The following is a 26,251-nucleotide window of genomic DNA, read 5'->3' as shown; positions in this document are numbered from 1 at the left end:
CACTGCTTGGCCAATCAGTGCTGCGGGGAATGTAGCGCATGCAGTAGTCAACATGTGAATGTCGTGGTAGTACTTCGTGTGATTATTTTTAACATTTTAATCCATACTAACTATGTCGGGCAAAAGAAGAAAGTGGTCGGACGAATATGTACAATATGGATTCACATGTATCACGGAACGTGATGGGAGTGAGCGTCCTATCTGCATGATTTGCAACGCCAAGTTGAGCAACTGTAGTCTCGCACCGGCAAAACTAAAGGAACACTTCTTGAAGCTGCATGGAGACGGGGAATACAAGAACACAACACTTGCTGAATTCAAGGTGAAGAGAGCCAGATTCGATGAAAGGCCCACTCTGCCTTCTCTTGGATTTGTGCCCGTTAACAAACCGATCCTCACAGCATCGTACGAAGTTGCTTATCTGATCGCAAAGCAGGGCAAGCCACACACCATTGGTGAAACACTCGTGAAACCAGCTGCATTAAAGATGGCAAATCTGATACTCGGAACAGCGGCCGAAGGTAAATTATCCCAAATTCCTCTTTCAAATGACACCGTCAGCGACAGAATAGAAGACATGAGTAAATACATCTTGGCTCAAGTAGTTGCCGATCTGATTTCAAGCCCGGCAAAATTCAGCCTTCAACTCGATGAGAGCACAGACGTTGCTAATCTAAGCCAGCTTACTGTTTTTGTGCGCCATGTGAAAGATGACATGATAAAAATAGATTTTTTATTTTGTAAGCCTCTTACAACAACAACTAAGGCAGCCGATGTGAAGAAGCTTGTGGATGACTTCTTCAGAGACAACAATCTTTCATGGGACATGGTTTCTGCAGTTTGTATGGACGGAGCTCCAGTCATGCTGGGAAGAAACTCTGGTTTTGGTGCGCTAGTAAAAGCCGTTGCACCACACATCATTGTGACTCATTGTATCTTGCACAGGCATGAATTGCCAACAAAAACCTTGCCTCCAAAAATGGCAGAAGTATTAAAAACTGTGGTGGAATGTGTGAACTATGTGCGAAATAGTGCTCTGAGGTACCGCATCTTCAGTGAGCTGTGTAAAGAAATGGGCTCTGAATTCGAGGTACTTCTGTACCATTCTAATGTTCGGTGGTTATCCCGGGGACAGGTGCTGAATCGTGTTTTTGCCATGCGTGTGGAATTAGCCCCGTTTTTGCAAGAGCACCAACACTGTCATGCAGATTGCTTCAAAAATCCTGAGTTCATTCTCATTTTAGTGTACATGGCTGATATATTCGCAGCTCTCAATCAGCAGATGCAGAGTGATGGAGTCAATATCATAGCGGAAGAACACCTGAAGGCTTTTCAAAAAAAAAAAGCTAACGTTATGGAAACGACGAACAGAGAACAACAACTTCGCAAACTTCCCCCTTCTGGACAACTGTGTAAGTAAGATCGAAGATGTGTCTGGAATCGGAGATACTTCTGTATCCACGGAACTGAAGCAAACAATTGCAATGCACTGAGATGAGCTTGCAAAGTCTCTCGACAGATATTTCCCTACAAGAGAGTCATATCCAGCATGGGTGAGACAGCCGTTCACGTTTGCTGTTGAGACAGCAGATGTCAATGATGAATACCTTGACAAAATCATTGAAATTCAGCAGAGCCAGCTTCATGCATTGCGTTGGTTTTGTTCTTTGAACAAGGTGATGTTCATGTACGGCTCATTTTGTGCACCAGTAAAAAACATATCTATGTTTTGAATTTGAAAAAAAATAATATTGCATATGAAACTGGTGGGGTTCGGTACCTCCAACAAGGTTAAGAACCACTGTGCTAGACACATGAAATATTTGAAACAAAGTAATATTAGTATCAATGTTAAGTCAAAGTCAAAATAAAAAGAAATATCTAAATGAAACTACAACAATGTCAATAGTTTCTTTGAACCTTTGTAAAGGAGAAAAAAGGGAAGAAAAAAAAAGAAAAAAAAAAAAGAAGTTGCAAATGCTTGTACCTGTTACTGACTCTGACCGGGAATGCTCATCACTGTCTGAGTCCTCCAGCTGGTCATCACTGGAAGAGAACAAGTGAGTAAAATCAAGACTAATATCATAAAACAAAAACTAAGAACCCTGACTGTGAAAACACAAATACGAAGTTAAATCACTCCTGTTATTTTACTTTTATTTTTACATTGTTTATTGTATTTATTTTTGTTTTCTTTATTCTTTTTTTTTTTTTTTTTTTTTTTAAACACTTTCACCTTTTTCCCCACATAAAAGAAAAGCATTACCTCTTGCTAAACTGTCACATTTTGTGTCACAGACAAGTCATTATCATCTACTTAAAGCAGAACAAACCATTCAGTTCAAACCTATGTTCACCACAAAAATCCCAAGAAGCAGATGCCATTATACGCTCAAATTAGTTTCTGATACCAACTTTACATGCTCCCCCCACACTCAACCAGTTAATTTTTTAATATACATTTTGTATAGGGTTTTTATAGATAATTAATTTAATAAATAAACTGTTGAATACAGAATAGAAATGTGTGCTGGAGAATGTCAGGAGAAACTGACATTGCTGCAACAAAGAACATTTTCCTCTCAATTTGTATCAGGAACATTCTCTATACTGGAAATACTATAAAATCCATAAGTCTGAAAGGGCTGGTCAACTCTAAAACATTGTATCCTTGTTAATAATTTCAAACACAACATTCCTATAAAATTATCTTTCAAGTTTAAATGACTTAAAAATGTGAATGTGTGTTTTACCTGTCTCCCTCGAGTTTGGGTAAATCGGAGCAGGAGGATGACTCTTCCAACCATGCCAAAGTTGGTCTCTGAGACTCGGTTAGTGCATGCTGGCCCTGCTCACCACTAGACAGGATCAACTGTCTCAGAATGGCTGGGTCATATGGGTTGATGTCAAACTTCAAGTGCACCTGTTAAACACACAGGTACACACTTTTTACCTGGAGTCATAGTCAACAACTTAAACAAGACTGCCCTACTCACTCAACTTTTGTCTGCTTCTGCTCCAAGCTAAGCAAGTAAGCAATCAAATCATGTAACATATATTTAAAAGAGCCTCAGGAAGTGTAGTACTGTCCTGCTGAGCCTCATACATGGACCAGATGTGCGACTTCTTTACAAATCTGATATGGTAACAAAGTAAAACAAAGCTGCTCAACTGTTTCTATGCACCATGTGTATCTGGGAAATTATAACTTAAAAGATGTGCTTTGGGTTGGTAACAACGATCAGTTACTTTAATCAGCTGCTTTAACCAGACATTTTTGACTGCCCTTACTGGCATCATGCCTTTTACCAATAAAGTAGGTCGATGTATTTGTGATATCACTGTTGCATTGCTTTTTGTTCTAAGTCCTGGTAGTGCAGAAACTGTCTGGAACTATAAAGTGCTGTGTTGTGCATGCATTCCATTGTGCAGGTAAAGAGTCAGCCAGGCAAGGATTGGTTGGTACTCTGACCTTCATCATTTTGGAGACATCCCAGATGCAAATCTTGCCCCTCTTGGTGGCAGCAGCCAGGAACTGTGGGCAGCTGCCAAAACCATAGCAAGCAATCTTGTCTGAACTATCAGGGCTGTTTGGAAACTGTGCGGGTGTTGTTGCCAGTGTCACCGACAGTGGGACGTTCTGTGTGTGCTCTCCCTTCACAAATGGACAATTGGGAGAATGCCGCTCATGTTCAGACCTGGGGCGTAATAAAGAAACGCTTGCCATTATAATGCAATTATTATGTTGTGAGTAAGATGCATGTGTGTTTATTTAATAATCCACTCACCAAGGTTCGTCTGTTGGTTCCCAACAGACCAGGCACACACTGCAGGTGAAACACATGGCTCTGTCATCCCCTGATGAGGCAGGCTGCAGGAACACAGTAGGGAGGGGGTTAATTTCACTGACCGCCTACTTTCCCTGCTGATTTTTATTGTAAAGAATGTAGTGTTTGTACAGCACATGTTGTAAAAAATAAATATATAAATGAAAAAAAAAACATGAAATCACTACAGATAAAAATGGTGCACTTAAAGTTATCATAGCTTTAGCTACTTTGCATTACAAAGCAAATTACATAGTTGGATGAGTCCATGTGTGTTCCTTTAACTTCATAATCTTACAGTCAAGTAGAATGTCAACATCTTACACTAACCATGCAAATCTTCCCTTTGAGTGCTTGCAAATATTGTGATTCATGTGAACCATGAATTCTAAGGCAGCTTAGAATTCTCACAGAACCCACCTGGTGGTAAAACCCTGCTTGTGCCATTGGATCAGGCTGAGCCCACCTGTACCCAGCATGTGGCCACGATGTGAATGTTTCCCTCCTGTTGGCCTCGCTGTACATCAGGGATCTGCAGAGAACAACACCTTTTAGAATAATACAAGGCATTCTTGAAATTATACCTGTTATGCTGTTTTGACTACATCGCTTTTGTAGTTCACACTACACTGCATTCCAAATTATTATGCAAATGATATTTTTCTTTGATTTTCTGAAATAGTCGATTCAAATGACAGTCAGCGTAATTTTCGAGTCATCAACCATTAGAGTATAATTCAAATGATACTGAACAAAACTCCCAATGCAAACAGTATGTTTTTCAAAAATGAAAAACTTAAAATGCACTGCTCCAAATTATTATGCACACAGAGTTTCAAAACATTTTATAGGTTGTAGAGAATTGAAAATGGTCATTTGTTGAATTTGCAGCATTAGTAAATCAATTTTACTGAAATCAAAAGTTATTTCAAACAAAAACATCTTAACAGGTCAAGTTACATATTAAAATAGGACCCCTTATTTGATAGCAGTTTAACAATTCTTGCATCCATGGAACTTGTGAGTTTTTGGAAAGTTTCTACTTGAATGTCTTTGCAGGATTGTCAGAAGAGTTTCCCACAGCTGCTGTTTGGATGTGAACTGCCTCCCACCCTCATATTTTTTTGCTTGAGGATGCTCCAAAGGTTCTCAATAGGTTTAAGGTCAGGGAAGAATGGGGGCCACACCATGAGTTTCTCTCCTTTTAGGCCGATAGCAGCAATGATGCAGAGGTATTCCTTGTAACTTGAGATAGTGCATTGTCTTGCATGAAGATGGTTTTGTTGCGGATGCACAGTTCTTCTCTTTCTACCATGGAAGAAAGTGGTCAGTCAGAAACTCCACATACTTTGCAGAGGTCATTTTCACACCTTCAGGGACCTTAAAGGGGCCGACCAGCTCTCTCCCCGTGATTCCGACCCAAAACATGACTCCACCACGTCCTTGCTGACGTTGCAGCCTTGTTGAGACATGGTGGCTGTCCACAAACCATCAACCACTGCATCCATCTGGACCATCTAGGGTTGCACGGCACTCATCAGTGATCAAGACTGTTTAAAAATTAGTCTTCATGTAATTCTGGGCCCACTGCAGCAGTTTCTGCTTGTGAGCATTGGTTAGGGTTGGCCAAATATAAGGTTTATGCACAACTGCAAGTCTCTGGAGGATCCTACACCTTGATGTTCGCGGGGCTCCAGAGGCACCAGCAGCTTCAAATATCTGTTTGCTGCTTTTTAATGTCCTTTTAGCAGCTGCCTTTAGCTCTGCAAGACTTGTACACCTCCAGAACACTGGGGCGTGCAGCTCGGATCACAGCTGACCCTTTTTATTTTTGAAAACGCAGCTGTTTCGTCCACATGTAAACGGCGTTTCGAATCACCAAAAACAGAGATTTTTTAAAACTCCTGTTTTGCGTTTACGTGTGGACGAGGAATACAGAGTTCATCACGCAACGTCAAAGGTATGCGCCTTTTTCACGTCACGCTGTGCACCAAGTTATTGTTTACATGAGATGAATTGCAGAATAGCAGGTAGAGACAAAATACTGTTAATCTGACTATCTTCAGTTTTTACAGGCTTACATACACACACACAGTTACTGTCCCTCCATTTAGAAAGGCAGAGGCGTCACGGTGTGATTATTTTACGTGTAGTTGTTTTTTTTTTTTTCCCTGTGTAATAATATTCAACATTGCTATCAATACATTTTTCAAAAACTGCCTCTCTGTGCAAAATGGGTTGAAAAACATAAACAACTGTGGGATACTTTTAGTCCGTGATTTAGACAGGGGAAACAAATCGTGGCAGGATCAGCCTGATGTTATTTGTATTCCGCTGTAACTTTACTGTATAAAGAGCTAACATCTCCAAAATGTCAGGAGTAGTTACAACAAGTGTTTGAACTAAAAATCAAGAATGTGGGATACACTAAGGTTGTGGCAATACAAATGGTTAATGCGAATATATATTACTCCGGAAAAATTAAATAAGTACAACTCTAATATCCCAGACACTTGTAATAAATGTAATGAAGATAAAGGTAATTTTTGGCATTGTATTTGGGATTGCAGGAAGATAGGATCCTTTTGGGTTGCAGTAACACAAACTATGAAACAAATATTATCCAAAGAGGTTGTTTTGGATCCTGGCTTCCTTATTTTGGGATTGTACCCAGAAAACATGAGGTACACAAAAAGTGACAGAATGTTTATTGATATGGGTTTGTTGCAAGCAAAAAGATTAATTGCACTAAAATGGAAAAAAACAAGGGAACCGAGTATCACACAGTGGATAAAACAAATGATGGTGGCTTTGCCATTGGAGCGGATAACATGTATACTGAAAAGGAAATTGGATGTTTTTGAGAAGGTATGGAGACCACTTGTGAACTTTGTAGAAGGATTTGTATTATCTGAGGAGGACGAGGACTGAGGACAATGACATTTGATTTGGGATAATGACAAATTTAGGCCTTTAACGGAGTGATGAATCTGACGACTTTTTTGTTTTCTTTTTGTTGTCTGAGAGGAGTGTATGTTCATGTAGTATTTAGAGTGTTGGACTGTTTGCAAGTCACTAAAATGTAAAAAAAATAATAAAGATATTGTTGGAAAAAAGAATGTGGGATACTGTTTGTAGTGATGTGCGATACCACTGATTTCCTTTCCGATCCGATACCAAGTAATATTCAGGGTGGTATCGACAATACTGATCCGATACCGATACTTTGTACAAAAACTTATTTTATTTATTGTATCTCAAATTATAGCGTCATAATGATTACAGGACATCAGATTACTTGTTCTCATCGCTTAATAATGCAGAGTTCATCATATAGAAATAAGAAAAGTGAAGTTGTGCGCTATTTGAACACCTTGCCTGCCCGCAGCACTAAAGGACTCCGTGAGAGACGTCTGTCTCGCCCTAGCAGCACCTGTCCCTCTCCTCCTCTTCAGTTCGCCTGAACATATGCTCCTCATATTCTGTGACATGATTTACTCTGAGGTGTTTGACAAGGTTAATGATGTTGCCACAACCATACATGCCAACCCTCCCGATTTTTCCGGGAGAATCCCGAATTTCAGTGCCCCTCCCGAAAATCTCCCGGAGCCACCATTCTCCCGAATTTCTCCCGATTTTCCACCCGGACAACAAAATTGAAAAACCATATTGCAGAATTCATAGCGCAGCCCAGCCAATTCCAGTTTCCAACAATGACGGCAGCTACAATATTACTCTTATTTCTCTTTCTGGGTCGCAAAAAAACTTTTAACATATTTTCAGGTGAGAATGTAGCTGTGTAAACTTCAAATATCTGAGCCGACCGACACATCGTTTTCAAACCCCCGCGGTCTTTCGCTACTCGGGTTAAACATGATATATAAGTCACTTTGATAACTTAAAAATGTTATTGTTTGGCTTTTTCAGTGTTTTATTTGTTCGTGAGTAAATCGGATTGGCTGAGATTAAAGTTATTAGATTAGATTAAATTAAATTTAACTTTATTAATCCCTCGGGAGGGTTCCTCCGGGGTTTTCACACAGCTGAATAAACGTCAAACAGAAAACTGATTAAACAGAAGTGTGAGACGGTCGAGCGTTTATATTTTCCCGGTTATATTTTAGATAGCAAGGAGCAGACGGCTAAGTATCACTCCACCGGGAGCTCATGACGTACTACCCGGCTTTCTTTAGACCGCGAAGGCCGGGTCCTCAGGTGGAAGCTCCTCTGAATTTGGACACCCCCGTTGTTTCCGGGTCGGCCAATAATAACGGTGAAATTTAACGTATTTTATCCGATAAATAAACACTGTAAAATGTATTTATCACCCCCCCCCCCCAACAGCCCGTTTGAATGTCTCCCTAATTCTGAGGTCTCAAGGTTGGCAAGTATGGCCACAACACCTCACTTTTTTGCCGCATGTATCGCAAACCACGTCTCAGCTGTTTGTGGAGATTACGCTTAGCCACTGTTGTGAGTGCGCACGCCAGGGGCTGCGAGACATTTATACAGCCGTATTTCGCACATGACTATGAAAGGCGGAAGAGGAAGTAGTTCCTTTGAATGTAGACAATCCGAATGTTATAGTTTCTTTCCACTGTGTTCCTGTTAATGATGAACTACAAATTTACCCTAAATTACTAAAATATCGATATTTTAATGTGAGAATCGATTCTAGAACATAAATGATTGGTATCGGAGGAATCGATATTTCAGGATCGATCCGCACATCACTAACTGTTTGTCTGTGATTTGAACAGCCCAGCGCGTGCTCCCGATGCAGGGGAAACTAATTCTGCTGAGGAGACCTACCTTGGCACTTGTGCAGGTGAAACCAAAGGGAAGATATGCTTCACCATATTTTCTAGTCTTTGGCTTAGAATGAAGTTGGTTTGGAAACATATTCAGCGATGCTTCATCTCCTGCTTTGCGTTTGTGTGGGCGCCCCATGCTAGCAGTGTCCAAGCGTTTTGTTTTTTTTTTACCCCCTTTTCATACCGCGCCCCCCCTAGGGGGCGGGCCCCACACTTTGGGAAGGTCTGCCATAAGAACAGTTTCTTCCCCTCTGCTGTTGGACTCATGAATAATAACCATATGACTGTTCGCACCACTAACACATGACCCTACACTGTGTTCACTGCATCATTCCATTTTTGCACTGATCACCACCTGCATTCCTGTATATATCTATCTACTTAGCACTTTTAATTCTTATTTTTATGTTTATTTAAGCGTTGTCTGACAGAATGTTTTGCACTAAGTACCGCAGCAATTTCCTAATGTTGTAAACCTGCTCAACATTTGGCAATAAAACCCTTTCTGATTCTGATTCTGCCCCCCTGATGTATTTGTCTGGCAGAAACCTTCATCATTGTCCCCTTATCTGCACGAACCCATGCGTGCTCTGACTCAGCCACAAATCTCTTAACATCATGGTGATCATGCTTAAGTTTTCGTGAAATATCTAAGGTTTTCATTACGTGTCCAAGGCATTAAACTATTTCAGGCTTTTCAGCAGCAGCAGAGATCCTTTTTCCTTGCTATATTGCTTGAAAATGCTGGTCTGCTTAATAATGTGGAACATCCTTCTTTAGTTATTTTTCCTTTACTTGGGCTCACCTGGCAAACTAATGATCATAGGTGTCCGACACCGATTTCAGTGATCCAAAGAGCCCTGACACACTATTCCATCCATGGGTTTAATTGAAAAACAACTTATTTAATTTTCATGACACTTATACATATGACAAAGTTTTCACACATACAGCGCGTTCCTAATTACTATGCAAATTGTGTGTAGAGCACTCGCCCCATGATCAGAAAGTCAGGGGTTCAAATCCACCGAATGGCAACCCTGAGGTACCCCTAAGCAAGGTACCGTCTCTACACACTACTCCACAAACTCTTTATTGTCTTCAAAAAGCTTAATCAAAAACATACTTGCATTATGCCTAAAATGTTTATTCTGATTCAAGTGCAAATGAGCTGAATATGCACAATGTGACACAAAGCTTACTCTCACCTATCTACAGAGCGCCCAGGGCCCACCCCAAGCTCAGGTCTGGCGCTTGACAAGAGGTAGGAGAGTCTGTCCATGATGGATGAGGCCACAGACAAGGCAGCTACGTTCTGGTTTATCTTCTTCAGCTCGCTGACAATGGCACTAGCCACGAGCTTCAGCACATGGTGGGGAAGATGGAAGGTCACTGTTGCCCACTGAGATCAGAAGCACAGGGGAAGAAAGGAAAGGCAGTTATGAGCATAGTCAAAGGAAAGAGTTGGGTCTATATATAATCACATCTGAAACAAAACAACAGTTAAGCAGCATCAATATTGAAGCATGACTTTGGTGGTCCCATTCGCAACTGGGCCTGCACTCTTTTTCACTTCACGATAACTGTGTGGAAAAACAAAAACTTTGTCTTTTTGGTATATTGAACTACAAAAATAAGTGCATCGAGGTGATGACCGTGTGTAGTGAGATGTTGACAAACTTTGTTATATTCAGGGTGCACAGTGGTATTTCAGTGTTGCTTCAGATAGTCCTGGGATTTTCATTTTTTTCTATAGTTTTTATTGATAAAATGTGCTATACAAATAAATATTACTTACTTATTACATTAATATTGAGCTGTCAGGAAAGTATCCCTTGCCACACATGAGAACCTATAGAGAGCTTGGTGCATTCCTAAAATTACACATGAGTACAAAGAATGGAGCTGTAGCAACAGCTCTTAGTAGTCTGTGGCAGTAGTAGATAGCAATCGGCCTATTTGGGTTTACGGTTTTATGTTTCACAGTGCTAAACTCAAAGTGTTGTTTAAAGTTCATGTTTGAAATGAGCCATTTCAAATGTTATTGGTGGTTTACCTTGAATTTCTATAAACCACTGCTGCATTTGGGGATTTAAAAGAAAATAATAGTTTAGTAGACTATAGCAGGGTGTGGTCTATGGCTCGGCTGCAGGGAAGGAGTGCAGTGGGTTCTGTCGGTAGTGCCAGGGGAGGTTGGTTAAAACAGATGGTGTTCACTGCCTAATCATGCCTCCCCTATTTCACTAGTGTGCCGGCACCTGGAGGTGTGGGGAGTTGGAGGCAACAGTGGAGCTGGCGGACATGGCAGACTGAAAGAGTAAACTGCATCACTGTAAGTAAAGAAAGCCTACATCCAAAACACAGTGTGTGGCATGCGTCTACAATTTAATGGTCTACCATTAAACAAAGTGTGTTACGTATACAATATGTAAACAATATGTAATGTAAACAAAATTCTGCAGTGCTATATCTGAACTGGCTGCTTTTTGGGAGTCCTGGGTTTAAAAACAAAACAAACAAACAAAAACAGAGAGAAACACAGGGACAAAATCAAGCGGCCTTATTGCGGCCTGGATTTTCCAATGAATTCCAGAATAACATTCACACAAATAGGTATCACACATACATGCATGCATGCATCATCAAAATTCGTTTACAGATTATTGTTACGGCATCAAAGGAAAAGTGCTGCAGAGCAGCACACCTGCCAGTAGCAGCAGCTTTGTCCTGCAGTGAACTACTACTACAAAACCTATCAGCAGAAATTACACAGAGAACACTTAGAATAGAATAGAATTGAACTTTATTGTCATTGCACATGTCACAAGTACAAGGCAACGAAATGCAGTTTGCACCCATCCAGAAAGTGCTTTAGCAATAATATAGATATATTACAAAATATATATTAGGAATAATATAGATATGAAGCTATATTACAAAAATGGGTCTATTATAGGTATGAGGGTACAAAAATATGGGTCTATTATGGGTATGTTACAATGTACACGGTATGAAGGTATGCTATGAATATGATATAAGTATGTACAGGCTGTAGTGAGTGTACAAGCTATGTACAGGCTATGAACCAGTCATAAATATGAAAACTATACGTAAATATAGAACTATACAAGTTTTAAACATTTGTAAACAGTTGTAGAACTACAATTATTATTGTACAGAATGATTGTCTGTACAGAATTTACAGTAGTGATGTGGGTCAGATGTCAGGAGGCAGAGTTCAGGAGTCTGACAGCTGTGGGGAATAAACTGTTCCAGTACCTGGTGGTCCAGTACCAGAATTGGTTCATCCGTTTCACACTGGTGTAACTTCCCTGGTTTGGTGTTTGTCCATCAGATACACAACAAAGCACATTTTTTTTGTAGAACATGCAAGGGGGCTGTCGTTACTGCCGTATTTGTCGGACTAAGGTGCTCGTAAATCTCCGTCCGATTCAGGTCCCAAAGTCAAACGAACACTGCGGCATCGCTGAGAGTTAAAAACTGTCTAAATTATCTCATCTTTAATAAAAAAAGATCAGCATTGCTGCTTTACCAGGTGTAACTATGAAGTTTAACATCTAGGCATTCATGAAAACAGAATTTATTACATTTAACGGAGTTAGAAGTTAGCAGGAAATTAGCGGAAGTTAGCTCGCTAGTTTCGCTAGTTACCTAAGCATGATATAGGGCTTTGGAGTTGACGTCACGCCGCAGTGGGATCGCGGCGCCATGTCAGAAGGCCACAAATCAAAACAAACACACTGTGTTGATAGCAGGACTGCCAGAACCATGCTTAAAATCAGCGCAAAAGACAAAGGGCTGTATCGCGAACGACTGCGCCCAGACGCCAAGAGACGGTACATGGAAAAAATAGCGTGCATCGGTAATGTGGACCCGTATGAAAAAAGGCAGTGGAGTGGAAACCCAGATGGCCTACCGCCGTTGTCCTATCCTGATATCTTCGCGCACCTTGTCTGTGGAGTCAGCGCATACACGGCGAATCATTTTCGGAATTATAAATTCCTGGAGGCGCACATCTAATTCACAAACGGTTGGGTACAAGATTTGGCCGTTTTTAAGCCTCCAATTTGTGAGTACGTTGACAATATGACCAAGATACAGCCAGAGATTGCCAGCTGTGCGTTGCCATGTAAATAGTTAGCAAGTACATACACATGAAATGCAAAGTACATGTGAACAGATCTTGAATAAAAAAAATAAACATACTTTTCTTTTGTTTCATATTTCATATGCTGGTTTGCCTGCAATAATGCCAAATAAAACGCTACTCCGTCAACATGACGTGGTTCTGGAGCATCACACATTAGGATGTTTTATCTAATTATCTATGACCTCAGCGCATTCAAAATAACACTAAAAGCCTATTAAGAGAGATATGAATTTATTTAGAACTCACCGGAAAGAAAATGCCGCGAGCAAACCAACAAAAAATTGGGGATGGCAGAGAACTCGATATCCGCTCGTCTGACCGCTGCAATCCAAGCCTGACGTCTTCGTTTAGTAATATCGGATACATGAGATCCCTCCCGTTGCCTCCAGGAGGGGAAACGATGAAAAGAGAGCCCATTTTCCAGCTTCTTGCCTTCCCTATCGTGTGATCTAACGTTGCAACACAGCACGTACGAACCATAGCTGACGCTTCCGTGTGCTTTCTTTGGCCTACTGTCATGGCGGGAGGGGGCGTGGCCCCGCTCCCGTGACATCACGCTCCAAAGCCCTATAGCATGTTCTGACTGAGAGATTTCTGAAAAAATTAAAACTTACAGCTCTGCTATCACTTCCACCATAAATGAAGACAGGAAACTAAACAGCAGTGACGTCTGTAGGGTTACTGAAGTTGGGCTAGGTGGTATATAATGATGTGCTACGTGATCGCTAGTAGTGATGGTAAATTCGATTCTTTTTACTGAATCGAGTTTTAATGAGTCACTCACCAAAGTGAATCGGATTTCTTGAGTCATTTGAGTCACTGAGTCAGTTGACCAGAGAGTGCAAAAATGTATATTTTCACTCAAACTTAATTTGTTTCTCTTTTAATGTAAATCCTACTGCTAAGATGAATGATTGTAAAAGTAAACAACTATTTTATAGAGCAAAAAAGAGCAAAAAAAAAATTCTAAAGGGAACATTTATTTACTTTTATTTTATTTTATTAGTATTTTCCTTAAATCTATCAAATATATATTTTCTCATCTAAATGTCCACTGAGCTGTGAGCCAGGGGGCGGTAATGCGCCTTAACATTGGTTGCCAACCAAGAAGAAGAAGAAGCTGTGAGCCAGGAGGGAGGGGGTGAGTGAGCGAGTGAGTGATTTGTCTATGCTACGATTCAGCACAGGAAGGGAGGGGGTGAGTGAGTCAGTGATTCGTTCAACTCGTTTGAGCTGTGAGCCAGGAGGGAGGGGGTGAGTGAGTCCTGAGTGATTCGCTACGATTCAGCACATCAAGGGAGGGGGTGAGTAACTCAAATGTGCTGTTAGCATGTTAGCTGAGCGATGCTACTGTGAACTGAGGAGCTATTGTCTTGATGTGAGCTTCTACTCAGGGTTTTTTCTTCCAGTTCAGAGCAGAAATGTTTTTGTTAAGAATCTGGCTGTTGTTTTTCCCCCCACAATTTTAATTATAAGCTAGATATATTTCTACTAATGGAATTAGTTTGCTAACAGCAACAGGGATGAGTCAGTGAGTCAGTTGCGCTTGTGAATCATGATTCACGAGTCAGTAAAGTGATTCTCGAGTATTGAACGATTCGTTCACGAATCGAACATCACTAATCGCTAGCGACACAGCTATGTTAGCATAACATAAACAGTGAAGCTGGAGGATGAACGCTAACACTTTTCCACTCGATAAAAGTTAACGTGAAGGTTCCTCATGGTTGGAGACAAATGCAATCGCATGGCAGGATGCTGTAAACGGACCAAACTTCAGTCAGGAGAACAACTGAGATAATCCATCCACAATACGAAGTTAGCCATTAATATACTGCAACAACATGGGAATAGAGCAGCTGTGATAGAATACAGCATTAATGAATCAATGGTACAGAAGTGGAGGAAGCAAGAAGAATGAGTTGAATAAAGTTTGATTTATCTGACTGCTTTGTTTCGCTTAATGTGCCTTATAATCCCGTGCACCTTATGGTCCGAAAAATACATATTTGACACACTGCAGTTTAATGTTGCAAAGCACCTCTTTTTAACTTTAGTGGATATTATACATGGTTATGCTCAGGATATGTCAGCTCATTTCTACTGGAAATGCCTTTTGGTTAAACTTTCAGCAAGGAATTTGCATTTGCACTGTAACATTTTTATATAGCTTTAATGCACATAAAAAACAGCTGCTTTTTTAAGTGAAAATAAATGGATGGTTTTCATGCGTAAGTAAAGTTGTTGTAGATCATTGGTTAAATGGTCACCAAGCAATATTTGTTTATGCAGACCTCCCATAACTGTGGGGACTAGTCCAACCGGAATAGTATAGTGGGGAGGAGTTTTGTTCTTCCGGTTCGGGCATGGTGTGTGTTTTGTCGTGTGCTGGAGTACGCATTAAAGTTTCACAACGGACTAACATCGAGAGTGATTATTGGCTCATCGCATCACACGAGAGTGCTACAGTTGTGGAGTTGTATTTTGTCTCTCATAAATTATATTGTCAGTTATATCGTTATCGCAAATTTTCAAATATATATCGTGACAAATATTTTTGGCCATATCGCCCTGCTTTAATTCCAGTACAGAAGCTCAGAGACATACAGTTAGAAAACAAAAGTTTTTTAAATTAAACTCACCTTCGCCACTTTGTGATTAGCTGCTGTCTCATGTGAGGTATTCTTCAGGCCTTCTTTCAGCTGGGTGATAAAAAGTTCGTAACCCTCAGTGTTTGACACATCAATCTTTTCCTGGCAGGCTGACAGTATCTGCTGGGCCTGAACAGACACAAACACATATTAGATTTAACATTTACATATTCAGTACAAAAAAAAAAAGCAAAAAAAAAAAAAGCTGCAACCTCAGTTTGAGGACATTTGTATTATCTCTGCAGTCCTGTGTTTTCAGCTTTGTGATGCAAAACTAGAACAATTCACTACATTGTCATCTGCTTTGTGGCTGTGGCTCCATTTAGTTACGATGATCTGGGGGTCACCGTATTGCTGCTTGTGGTTTGTTACCCTTTTGCTGAATTAGGCATTAGTTCTCCCACTATAATTAATGGATTCCTAGGTCGTTCCTGCCATTTGATGCCATAATGTGGATTGAGTCATAATTACAAACTGCATATCAAACAATTACACAAACCAACCTATTACCATACAATTTATGAAAGATAAAAACTGTCAATTTTTTTAAAAGACAAACAAACAATTATATCTAAATTGTGACAAACAGATCCAAGTGTTTCTTACAGATTTGGATTCTGTGCACATGTATTACACTTTCTTAAATAAAATATTAAATATTCTGTGTACTACTGGGTGGGTAGTGTAGCGGTTCATTCACGTTAACTTTTCACACAAAAGTTTGAGACCAAAAGAACACACAAACCCCACATCAGGCTATCATATTGCTAGTGTACTCCAGTGTCAAACCCAAGCCTGAATAAACAACAGTGTAAGTGGGTTTGCTAGGTTCATCACTGGACAGTGAGCGCAAAGATCCATGTGGACATCCTTGTGCCAACCACTTTTGGGACTGTGCGGACTCATGCACAGAGAATTCACATTACACTGCACTAACTACACATGTGTCCAGCCAGCAGCCTTCAAGCGGACTTCTAGAAGTACACGGGCAATCCCAAAATAAGGTGTCCTATTGTTTTAGAAATACAAATAACCATTTATTTTCCATAATATTTACATCATTTAGAAGCTGGCAGACTTATTTTCCTAGATAATCGCCATTTCGGTCAACGCATTTTTGTAGACCCTGTGGCAGTTTTACAAGCCCATGTCATAGTTGCACGCCGCTGCTGCAGAATCGCCTTCCGGACAAATGTTCTTTTTCTTTTTTCTTTTTTTTTTGCGCCTGTCCCGTTTGGTTCTTTTGCCATTAGAATTATTGTCTAAAGGCGAAGAAAGATGCCCAACGGATTTACTTTACCAAATGGACCATCCCAGCCTTGCCGTAATGGTCTATTTGATTCACCTTTAATTGTTTATTTTATTTTCATTTGTTGTATGCGGGACAGACTTTACTGGGGGGAAGAAAGGGGAGAAGGAAGGAGGGAAAGAAAGACAGCGGGGAAGAGGGATGGGGAAAAAGGGCAAAAAACAAAAACCAACAGAATAAGCAGACAAAAAAATACATATTGACCACCTGGATCACCTGTTGAGAAAGAAAAAAGAAACGACCTGTAACATTTACCTTGTTAATGTTGCCTCTTGGACAGATAATCATCAATATGAAAAACACATGTTACAATTTTTATGCAGATGATATCCAGCTGCCCTGTTCTTTCTGACCTAACAAACTTTCTGATCCACAAACCTGTCTGACTGCTATCAAGTCTGGGTTAAATGCTCCTTTTCCTCATGTAAATTATGACAAAACAGAGACTCTTATCATTGCTTCAGATATCACCATCCGAAGTGTCAAAGAAAGCTCCTCCTCTAAAACTAGCTTGCATGTTCTTTTCCTGTAGTGTTTTCCTGGAATGTCATGTCAGAAACCCATTAATTCCTAAATTATTCCCTCTAAGGAACACTGCTAAGTAAAAACATGTTAATCACCCCAGTATATCTCAGAGCTTATATGAACCAGCTCTTCTAACCAGTCTCTTTGGTCTTCACAGTCGAGATTATGGTTGATAACGCATAATCATTTTAAAAAAGATTTTTACAGAGAGGCCTTTAGCAAGTGGGTCCAAAACTCTGGAATCAGTTTTCCTCATTCCTTGTTTGACTTATTCTGAGGCAACCTCTAAAAATACCTCTTCCTATTCAGAAAAGCATTGGGGCAATTATGTGTATGACCTTGTGTTGTTCATGGGTCTGTATTCTGTTTTAGTGTTTGCATCTTGGTGTAAGGCACTCTGTGACCTTAACTGTGAAAGGTGTGTTAAAAATAAACTTCACTTATTTACTGAAGTATGGTAACAGGTGTATGGAAATCCCGAGGACATTACAAATTAAACCAACAGGCTTGAAGGATTTGTCTTTACATGTAATTAACAGGGAGTTCATGGACAATGACCTTTGTAAATCAAATTACAATCTGCATCCATAGTAACAATTAAGGTGATTTGGTGTGAAAAAGATGTCAAGGCTCAAAGTTTAAAATTGTATACATTTACATTTCCAAAAGTTGCTTGACAGCATTTAATGAGTGCATTTTTATAACTTTATTGGATCATATTCACTGAGAAATATTTCAATAATCTCCAACATGATCAGTTATGATCAGAATGTTCTTTGCAGCATGGCCAATCACAACAGGAAGAATAACCATTTTATTTATTTATTTTAAAGTGATTGTTTCAGTGCAAGGGAAAAGGCTGACAACTTGACAGATGCCTTACTTTCCAGAGTAACAGAATCACAGGCAATAAATGATTTTCTGAGCTGATAATAAATCTGTCCAGTCCTGATTAGTTATAAAAGTGATCAATATAAATGGTAAATATAAGAAATGGGTAACAAAATAATACCCAAGTGGGATTTCAGGTTTTTTTAAAATGTAAAACTTCTGCAAACATTATCTGATGTGAGCTTCATTACGCACTCTGAATGAGGAAATGAAAGAGTCAGACAAGTGCTTCAAATGCAGCAGGAGGGGAGGAGTCAGAGAAAAACTCAGTTGAAAAAAAAAAAAAAACAACCTCTCATCGAGCAAGTAAGGTTAGAGTCTGCAACCATGGTAACTGAACCATTACAGTTATAGAAATTGGTTAGTTTCTGTAACAGAAAACCCAAAGTTTCATCTCAGGCTTAAGCTACTCATTTTCCACTTAACTTGTTTTCTGAAACAGAGACCAGATGTCCATGTACACAGCGAATTGAAGGGCAAATATGTTCTCTCACCTCTGTGACCGGTAGCTCCAGCTGAACCATATCCTCAGGTTTTGCCACTGGTGGCTGGAGGGCTGTGTCCAGGAGCAGGATGCCATTCAGGTCCTTCCTGCATCCAACTGCATAGTCGTCCACGAAGAGCACCTTGTCCACTGCGGGAAAGTACTGACACCTGACACGGCCACCAGGTTTAGCTAGGACAGAGACAGAGGACACACACCACATAATGTAAATGTCCAAAGGAGAAAAGGCTGTTTATATGTCACTAATGCATTATATGCAAAACATGCTGGAACCAACTTACGTGTCCATTAAAATCAATGCAGTTGATATTTTATTGCTATTCACTGTTGGTAGCAAGCAATTTATCAGATGCAAGAAGAATGGTAAATTTCCACAAACTGACTACTTCAGACTTTCATCAACAGGGTTGTGGATCTGCAGGTGCTTCTTCAAAATGCAAATCAGAGCTCCTCAAGCAAAATTTCTGCTGCTGCAAACTTTTTCAGCAATGTATGCATTTCTGTTCAGACAAGAGGCTAAAGAGAGGTTTTCAGCCACTGCACATGAGCTTTTGTGCAGTCCTCCAAAACCCTAATTGCAAATCACTGGAAGTGATTAAGGACAGCTGGAACAAGGAAGGGAAAAGCACAAAAAATGTCTACTGCAGTGGACAATTATTGTTTTTAAACAGTTGGATCCACTTGAGCACTTTTTATGTTATAGTTTCACTGTTCTCCATCTGGATGGCAGACCAACAACAGTAAAAGCAAAAGTGTCCCACACAGTGGTTGTACTAGGGCTGCTCAATTAATCGAATTTTAATCGTGATTACGATCTGGGCTTTCAACGATCATTAAAAATGACTGAGCCGATTATGAGCTCCTCCTCTCGCGCTGCTCCGTGTGGCAAACGCACCTCTCTGCGTTTCGAACACGCGTCACAACAACTAAGAGGACCCGAGGGAAGCTTGGAAAGCTAGGAAAGCTAAGCAGAAGTTATTTGGTGAGGAGAGGATAATGGCTGCTGAAGAAAGAATGCCGTTGGTTGAAAAGAGAGGTAAAACGACTTAAGTGGTGTGGAAACATTATGGGTTCGCGGAGTCAGACGTGGATCAAGTAGACATAGTGTGGAAACTTTGCTACGGTGTCGTAGCTGCACCACAGAGCAACACTACAAATTTATTCAATCATTTGAAGACCGCTCACAAAGTGACATACGATCAAACAATGAAGGAACATAGAGAAAAAACTCTTGACAACACCTGCTTCATCCTCACAGACTTCCATTCACGCTACCCTGTACAACGCGACTAAATATCCCACCAGCTCCCAGAGACACAAGGAGATAACAAACGCGGTAACGTTTTCCTCGCCAAAGACCACTGCTCAATTAACACAGTGAACAACCAGTATTATGCAGTATTTTGAAGTTCACTAAACATAGATGTTTACATTTTTCATTTATTTTTTATATTGCAAACATTTGCACTGTTATCAGTATTTGCACACTATTTTATATTATTTTTTGACATCTTTAAAGCCATTATTGAATACATTGTTATTGTTAAATTAATATCGTCAAATAATTGAGATCTCAATTTCAGTGAAAATAATCGTGATTATCATTTTTGCCATAATCGAGCAGCCCTAGGTTGTACCACATATTGTCTCCATCAACACCAATAGAGATCACAGCAGGCAGATTGGCCATTCCGATACTTCCGCTTCACATGGCGACCATGACATTACCACAGCTCCATATCGTTTATACCAGTATTTACGGTGCCGCTGCAATATTCTTTTGAACAACAATATTCTTCTTCAGACAACATCTCCACATCAGCTGAGGTATAGGAAAAAGTCAAAACTAGAAGCAAAGAATTTGACGACCTTTTTTCCCCAAAAGTCTCATGTTTTTGGTCTCTGAGCTTCTGTAAAAACTAACTGACATGATCGTACACTCCTGTCCTCAACCTGGCCGAAACAGCAGCACCAATGCACAAGGTTACAAAAATTGAGAGGTGCACAACTGGTTGAAATGAGAAACAAACCAGCAGCTTGTGCCAGCAGATGTCACATCGCCATAAGTCCCCATTCACCAGGGAGAGAACAGCAAGCCGTTAAAAGCTTAGAGACACTTATCACTACATCAAAATAATAGAAATACTTCCACAACATTACAGCTGCCCTGCTGCCATCAAGACCTAACATTACAACAAAACAGTAACCTAAACAATTTATTTGTCATATTTCCCCACATGCTGCCTTCTATTATTTTTATTTGCTAGACAACAAAATGTGTTGCTGTTGTGTCATACTACACAATTCATGTGTATATATCATACGTGAATTGTTTAAACTCTGGACATGACCATAGGATCCTCAGTTATTGATATCCCCCTAGGAATCAAACTCCCAGCAATACCATCATTAAAATAATTCTTAGTAGGGTTGGGCATTATGTAAAAATTTTCCAACCGGCAATTGTCAGTCCACCAATCGTCCATGGGCGATATATTTGTACATGCGCAGACTTTTTGATAGGCAGGGCAATGTAATCATGCACGGACTGATTTGCGCGTTTACAACACAGAAGTCCAAACATGGACAAACGAGGTTCAAAAAAAAAAAAAAATATATATATATATATATATATATATATATATATTAGTGTCAGCATTAACGCGGCTTAAAAATTTTAATCATGATGACCGCATTTAACTCTTTCAACCCACCTGATTTTGACTCAGTCTGCGCTCCAGATGTGATGACGGCGTGTTAACGCTGAAAGCGCTAAAAAAATATAAAGTTGCCAATTTGGGATTTCTTGGCTTTAAACTAGATGAAAGAGGTAAACCTAAGGATGTAACCAAAGCGGTGTGTCACTTGTGCAGACATATAGTGCGAGCAAAATACTCAAACACGGCTAAATTCCACGAGCAAGTACGGCTATCACCAGCTTTTGCAGCATCCATAAACAAGCATTTGGGCGCACTCTGAGGAGGGTGCATTTCATTCACAGATGACAGGTGCTGCTAAAACAGTGCTATTATTTTTTTTCTGTTGCCTGTTTCTATTAGCTCCATCATTATTAGCAAACTTACTCATTGGCAAATAAATAAATAAACCACCCTTGTAGAAGGTGATTGGTCGATATAATCGTCCAATAGCCCAACCCTAATTCTTAGCAAACATGAACTTTCCAGGGGGGGAAAAAATTCCATCATGTGTGCAAGTGCCTTAAAAACATTAATTTCAAAAAAGCATTTAAGTTTAGGAGTTAAGATTTTCCATATCCTTAAGTCTGTAGAAATAAATTTCATTTTCAGACAGTGAGCACAAAGGTCTGTGAAGATGTCCACGTGCCTGCCAATTTTTTGTAACTATGAGACTTTATATATTATATATTACATTGTAGAGTATAATGAAGGCTTGAGAGACTGGGTATACTAAAGGAGTCACCTTTACGGTGATATAGGGCTGTTCTATATAGGGTTCTATATAGAACCACCCTATGGTTCTATATAGGGCTGACCTTTCATAATAAAGCTGAAGATCCTGTTGAGATTTTTCAAAATAAACCAAATCACGCGAAATAGTATGCAGAGTGTTTTTGGATGAGAAGCTAAAAAGAGCCATCAGGTGCTAAGAAAAAAAACAACAACCTTAGGACAGGCTTTCCCCTGCAGCATGGGGGTAATAAATACAAAGAAAATTGCAGCCGATTCAACTTCTGTAACACTCGATTCTAGGTACACGACGCCCAGCTGAAAAAAAAACTTTGCACAAGTCGAGTTGCCCGAGATTCACAGAATTTACAGAAAATGTAAAATTTTTGTGATAAATATCGTTGTCGGGACAACAAATGTCTTATATCGGGATATGAGATTTTGGTGATATCGCATAGCCCTGCGGTGATATGATGTTTACGAGAGGCAAAACAATCAGTATGTGAACATTAACACAGTGTAATAAATACATGGCAGCACAGACTGCACGAAAACAAAAGGAAAAGCAGTGCTTTGGTTGTTCTAACCTAAAAAAACAAAAACAAAAAAACAGAACAAATAAAGTTCAGACAGTGAAAAATGCATACAAATAAGCTCTGATATCAAACCACTTGATTTCTCTCATGTTTTACATTACTCAATTTCAATTACTCTTTATACACAGATCAACTTTTTTTTTTGAGTGTAATACTCACTGACTGTTGTGTTTGCTCTTCTTTAAGGTAAGATAAGGTAGAAAGGTAGGAAGTAAAAAAAAACTAGAAAAAACAGATAGGCTTCTTCTTAAAGTTCTGACTTTAATCTTTAAAAATCTGTGGTATGAACTGAAGACCAAGGTCCATGTCAGATGACATTAAATCTGGAGGGGTTTACGAGACTTGTCTGGGAAGACTGAGTTTGGGTTGTTAAAAAATGTGTGAGACATATTGAAAATCACAACAAACAACTGCAGGATGATAAGCAGCAAAAGGGTTATGCAACTGACTATTACCAACGGGGGCTAAAAATTTTAACTGTGGTAATTTTTTCGTTTAAGTCTGACATTTACACGAGAAACTATGTGTAGTAATAATGTTTATATGTTTACATCAAATCTGATCTATAATTTTATCTACTGTAATAATTTTGACCTTCAGTAATCATTAAAAACAACACAATCAAGATAAGACATCAACATAAAACTATTAATGTGTTATAAACTGACAATGATGTTGAGATTTATCCCCTTTGTTATAAATCCAAAATGCTTTAGATCCTTTATTTCTGATGTTCTTCGGGGTTCTATAATATGCCTCAGTTATTTGCAAATTGCTGCTAATTGCTGTTATTTAATTCTGGCTCCGTGTTTAACCCTGATTAAGACTTAGACTTGATAGGCATTGGTCTCTTTGTAATCACTCAACATGAAGTCAAAGTGCCTCCAGTGATTTTTACCTACTTGCATCCAATAAGAACCATTGGATAATCATCAACAAAAAATAAAAAACATTACTGATGCTTTTCCAGTTCCCTCATTAGCTGAGCAATACAGCTTTCAGTGACCCAGCATACTTGAACAGCTCCACATGGTCTTTATGGTGAAGTAAGATGGAACAACAGTAAAACAATATGGATTTTTGTATCATGAGTTCAGTCTACTTCCCATTTCTTAGCCACAAAACAACACACTTTATAATGCAAGCACCAAGTCATTTAGCTCTATAGAGGTTTTGCAGACACATGATATTAACTTGTTGACCATTTTGGAAGTGTAAAACTCCTGAAACAATGAAAAACCTGTTAAAAATTATGTAAATGGGATAAACTATAGCAACTATGAGTAAACAAGTCAGCATAGCTGTTAGCTCCTTTTTGCTGCTATTCATGGCTGTTAACCTGGGGGGGGGGGGGGGGGAGTAACGATAATTTCTATGTTAAGTACGCATATTGGCCATACATATGACATGATTGTTACCGCACATCACGTCCAGTATGGTGGACCTCTATAAGATGAGGAAATCAGAGGTGAACATTATGAGCAAATACCATTTCCAAAGCCAATACTCCTCTCTGATATGAGATTCCCCAGCCAAATCAACTGACCTCTATTCAGATTGCCACCAGAATTCAGTGGGTTCTTCCTTTGCCCATATCAATCCACCTTGGACTGCAAATCATAAAAAGCAGGGGGTTTTTTTGTTTGTTTGTTTACACAATATTGCAGAGTCAAAGAGACCAAGAGCACCAAAAACGTAGCTGTTCTAAGGTTCTACCTATTACCTCTTTAGACAAAGTAATAACAGATGCCATTATAAGAAACTAATCCTAATAAACAGACATTTCGAAATATGCTAATTTTATTCAATAATAAAAGTCAGGATGAAAGACAAGCAGCCATTAGCAAACGGGTGCCATTAATATGTAAACAATAACACGGCTTCCTATGGGGCACCCAAACCAACAATGGTAATGAATTTCTCTTTCACCAGTTCTGTAAAAACTTCATCTATGCACTAATGTTTAAACTCCACGGTACAATAGGTATATGAGGAGCACGACTCAACGTGCTCCTCATATACAATGCTTTAACATGTTCCGTCAAAAGTAACTTTCTGACAAACTCTCTAAAGCTTTATTAAGTTAACTGATGTGAACAAACACGTCCACACTGTTACACTGGCACAGTGAGTTTACTTTGAACATCACACCAGTACTTCCAAATGACTGACAGTGCACCCGGTGGGTTGTGAAGTAAAGCACCCGGGGAGCCGCTAGCTAGCCTACTGACTATCACAACAATTCAGCGAAGAACATAGTACCACATCCAAGCGGGTGATAGTAATTCTGATACTTCAGATAGCCACCGTGTAAACTGTAGTTTTAACGACACATCATCCATGACGACCAATATGACAGAAACTGACCGGGAAGGTTAACCGGCTAACTGGCACTTTCCAGCTATTAGCAGACATGGGAGATATGTCAAGTTGCAGCTATAGTAAACATTAGCAAACGCAGGTGTTCAAGAAGAACTTTAACTTGTTTGATCATAAACACACCAATGTCCAAAGACGATGACCCTGGTTTAGGCAGAACAGGCTACATAAATCCTAGTTGCCAAATACCCTGACTAGGCCATGCTAGTGAGAGCTAACGTTAGCGGGCTGAGGTTACAACTCAGCCAGTGTCGTGTTTAGTGTCTGTTGACAGTCAGTGTTTGGCTTGTCAAAACTGAAACTGCTGGTGACATGGCTTGACAGAGGACTCCGATATTTACCGTGCAATGCTGAAGCCTGAAGAATGGCCCCCGAAGTGCCGTCAATTACTTTGATACTGCCGCTGCTGGTGACGGCCAAGATAGCGTTGAGGGCCGGGTGGTAGGACAGGCTTAGCAGGCCCTCCTCGTCGCAACGCAGGCAACCGTCTCTCAGCACAATCCAGTCTGAGGAGGTGGACGAGCCCGAGCCCGGCGAGGCCGCGGCCGCCATCTTTCCTTATTTCTCCCTTCCCTTCCCTTTTAGGTTTGTAAAGATCCGATGGTAGACGTAATACTGCTAAATCTATAAGTCTAAGTCCAAACTGTCACTCCTCTGCCACTGCTGACTCCTTCTGCGGCTTCTTCTCCTCCGGCCGTCACCGCAGCAGTGGCTATTCACCATCAGCGCCGACAAACTCCAGGCTGGGCTTTCTGTCAGTTACACTCTAGGTAAACGGAGCTAGCGTATCTCGGCACCACATCCCGCGATAACGCCGACACCAAACGAGAACACCGGCTGGACAAATTATTAAGAACAACAAAACAGTGGCCCCGCAACAAAAAGTACATTACATTGGTTATATTTTGGTTCTATGCGTTAACTGAATTTGTACAGTGACCATCGGCTTCAAACACTAAACACAGACGAATTTGATATTTCAAGTGAAAACTGTAAATTAGGGCATCACAGAAAAGCACTGCCCAGAAAAGAGTTTCCTGCAATATATTTTTTTTTTTTTCAGTTAGAATTGGAATGCAACCTAAGCAGACCTTTTTTTAACTGCACAGTAATGTGAGAAAACAATTAATATGGACAGTGCTGGGGTCAACCTGA

The 26,251-nt window shown here is 39.9% G+C and overlaps 1 protein-coding gene across 5 annotated transcripts in view; it reads right to left on the bottom strand.

Moving 5' to 3' along the window:
* birc6 (baculoviral IAP repeat containing 6) overlaps positions 1-25,860 on the bottom strand; it is a 145,201-nt gene extending 119,341 nt beyond the window's left edge. For all 5 annotated transcript variants that reach the window (XM_063491198.2, XM_063491197.1, XM_063491196.1 and 2 more), the window contains exons 1-9: positions 25,438-25,860; positions 18,683-18,864; positions 15,455-15,592; positions 9,850-10,043; positions 4,248-4,359; positions 3,789-3,871; positions 3,473-3,698; positions 2,754-2,923; positions 1,988-2,046 (exon numbers count right to left, since the gene is read on the bottom strand). In XM_063491198.2, coding sequence (XP_063347268.1) covers positions 1,988-2,046; positions 2,754-2,923; positions 3,473-3,698; positions 3,789-3,871; positions 4,248-4,359; positions 9,850-10,043; positions 15,455-15,592; positions 18,683-18,864; positions 25,438-25,648 — 1,375 coding nt within the window. In that variant the 5' untranslated portion in view covers positions 25,649-25,860. The remainder of the gene's footprint in view (positions 1-1,987; positions 2,047-2,753; positions 2,924-3,472; positions 3,699-3,788; positions 3,872-4,247; positions 4,360-9,849; positions 10,044-15,454; positions 15,593-18,682; positions 18,865-25,437) is intronic.
* Between the last annotated feature and the right edge of the window lie 391 nt (positions 25,861-26,251).

The sequence above is a fragment of the Pelmatolapia mariae genome, linkage group LG13 (genome assembly GCF_036321145.2).
Source record: "Pelmatolapia mariae isolate MD_Pm_ZW linkage group LG13, Pm_UMD_F_2, whole genome shotgun sequence".
NCBI lineage: Eukaryota > Metazoa > Chordata > Actinopteri > Cichliformes > Cichlidae > Pelmatolapia > Pelmatolapia mariae.
This window is presented reverse-complemented; position numbering and strand designations above follow the sequence as displayed.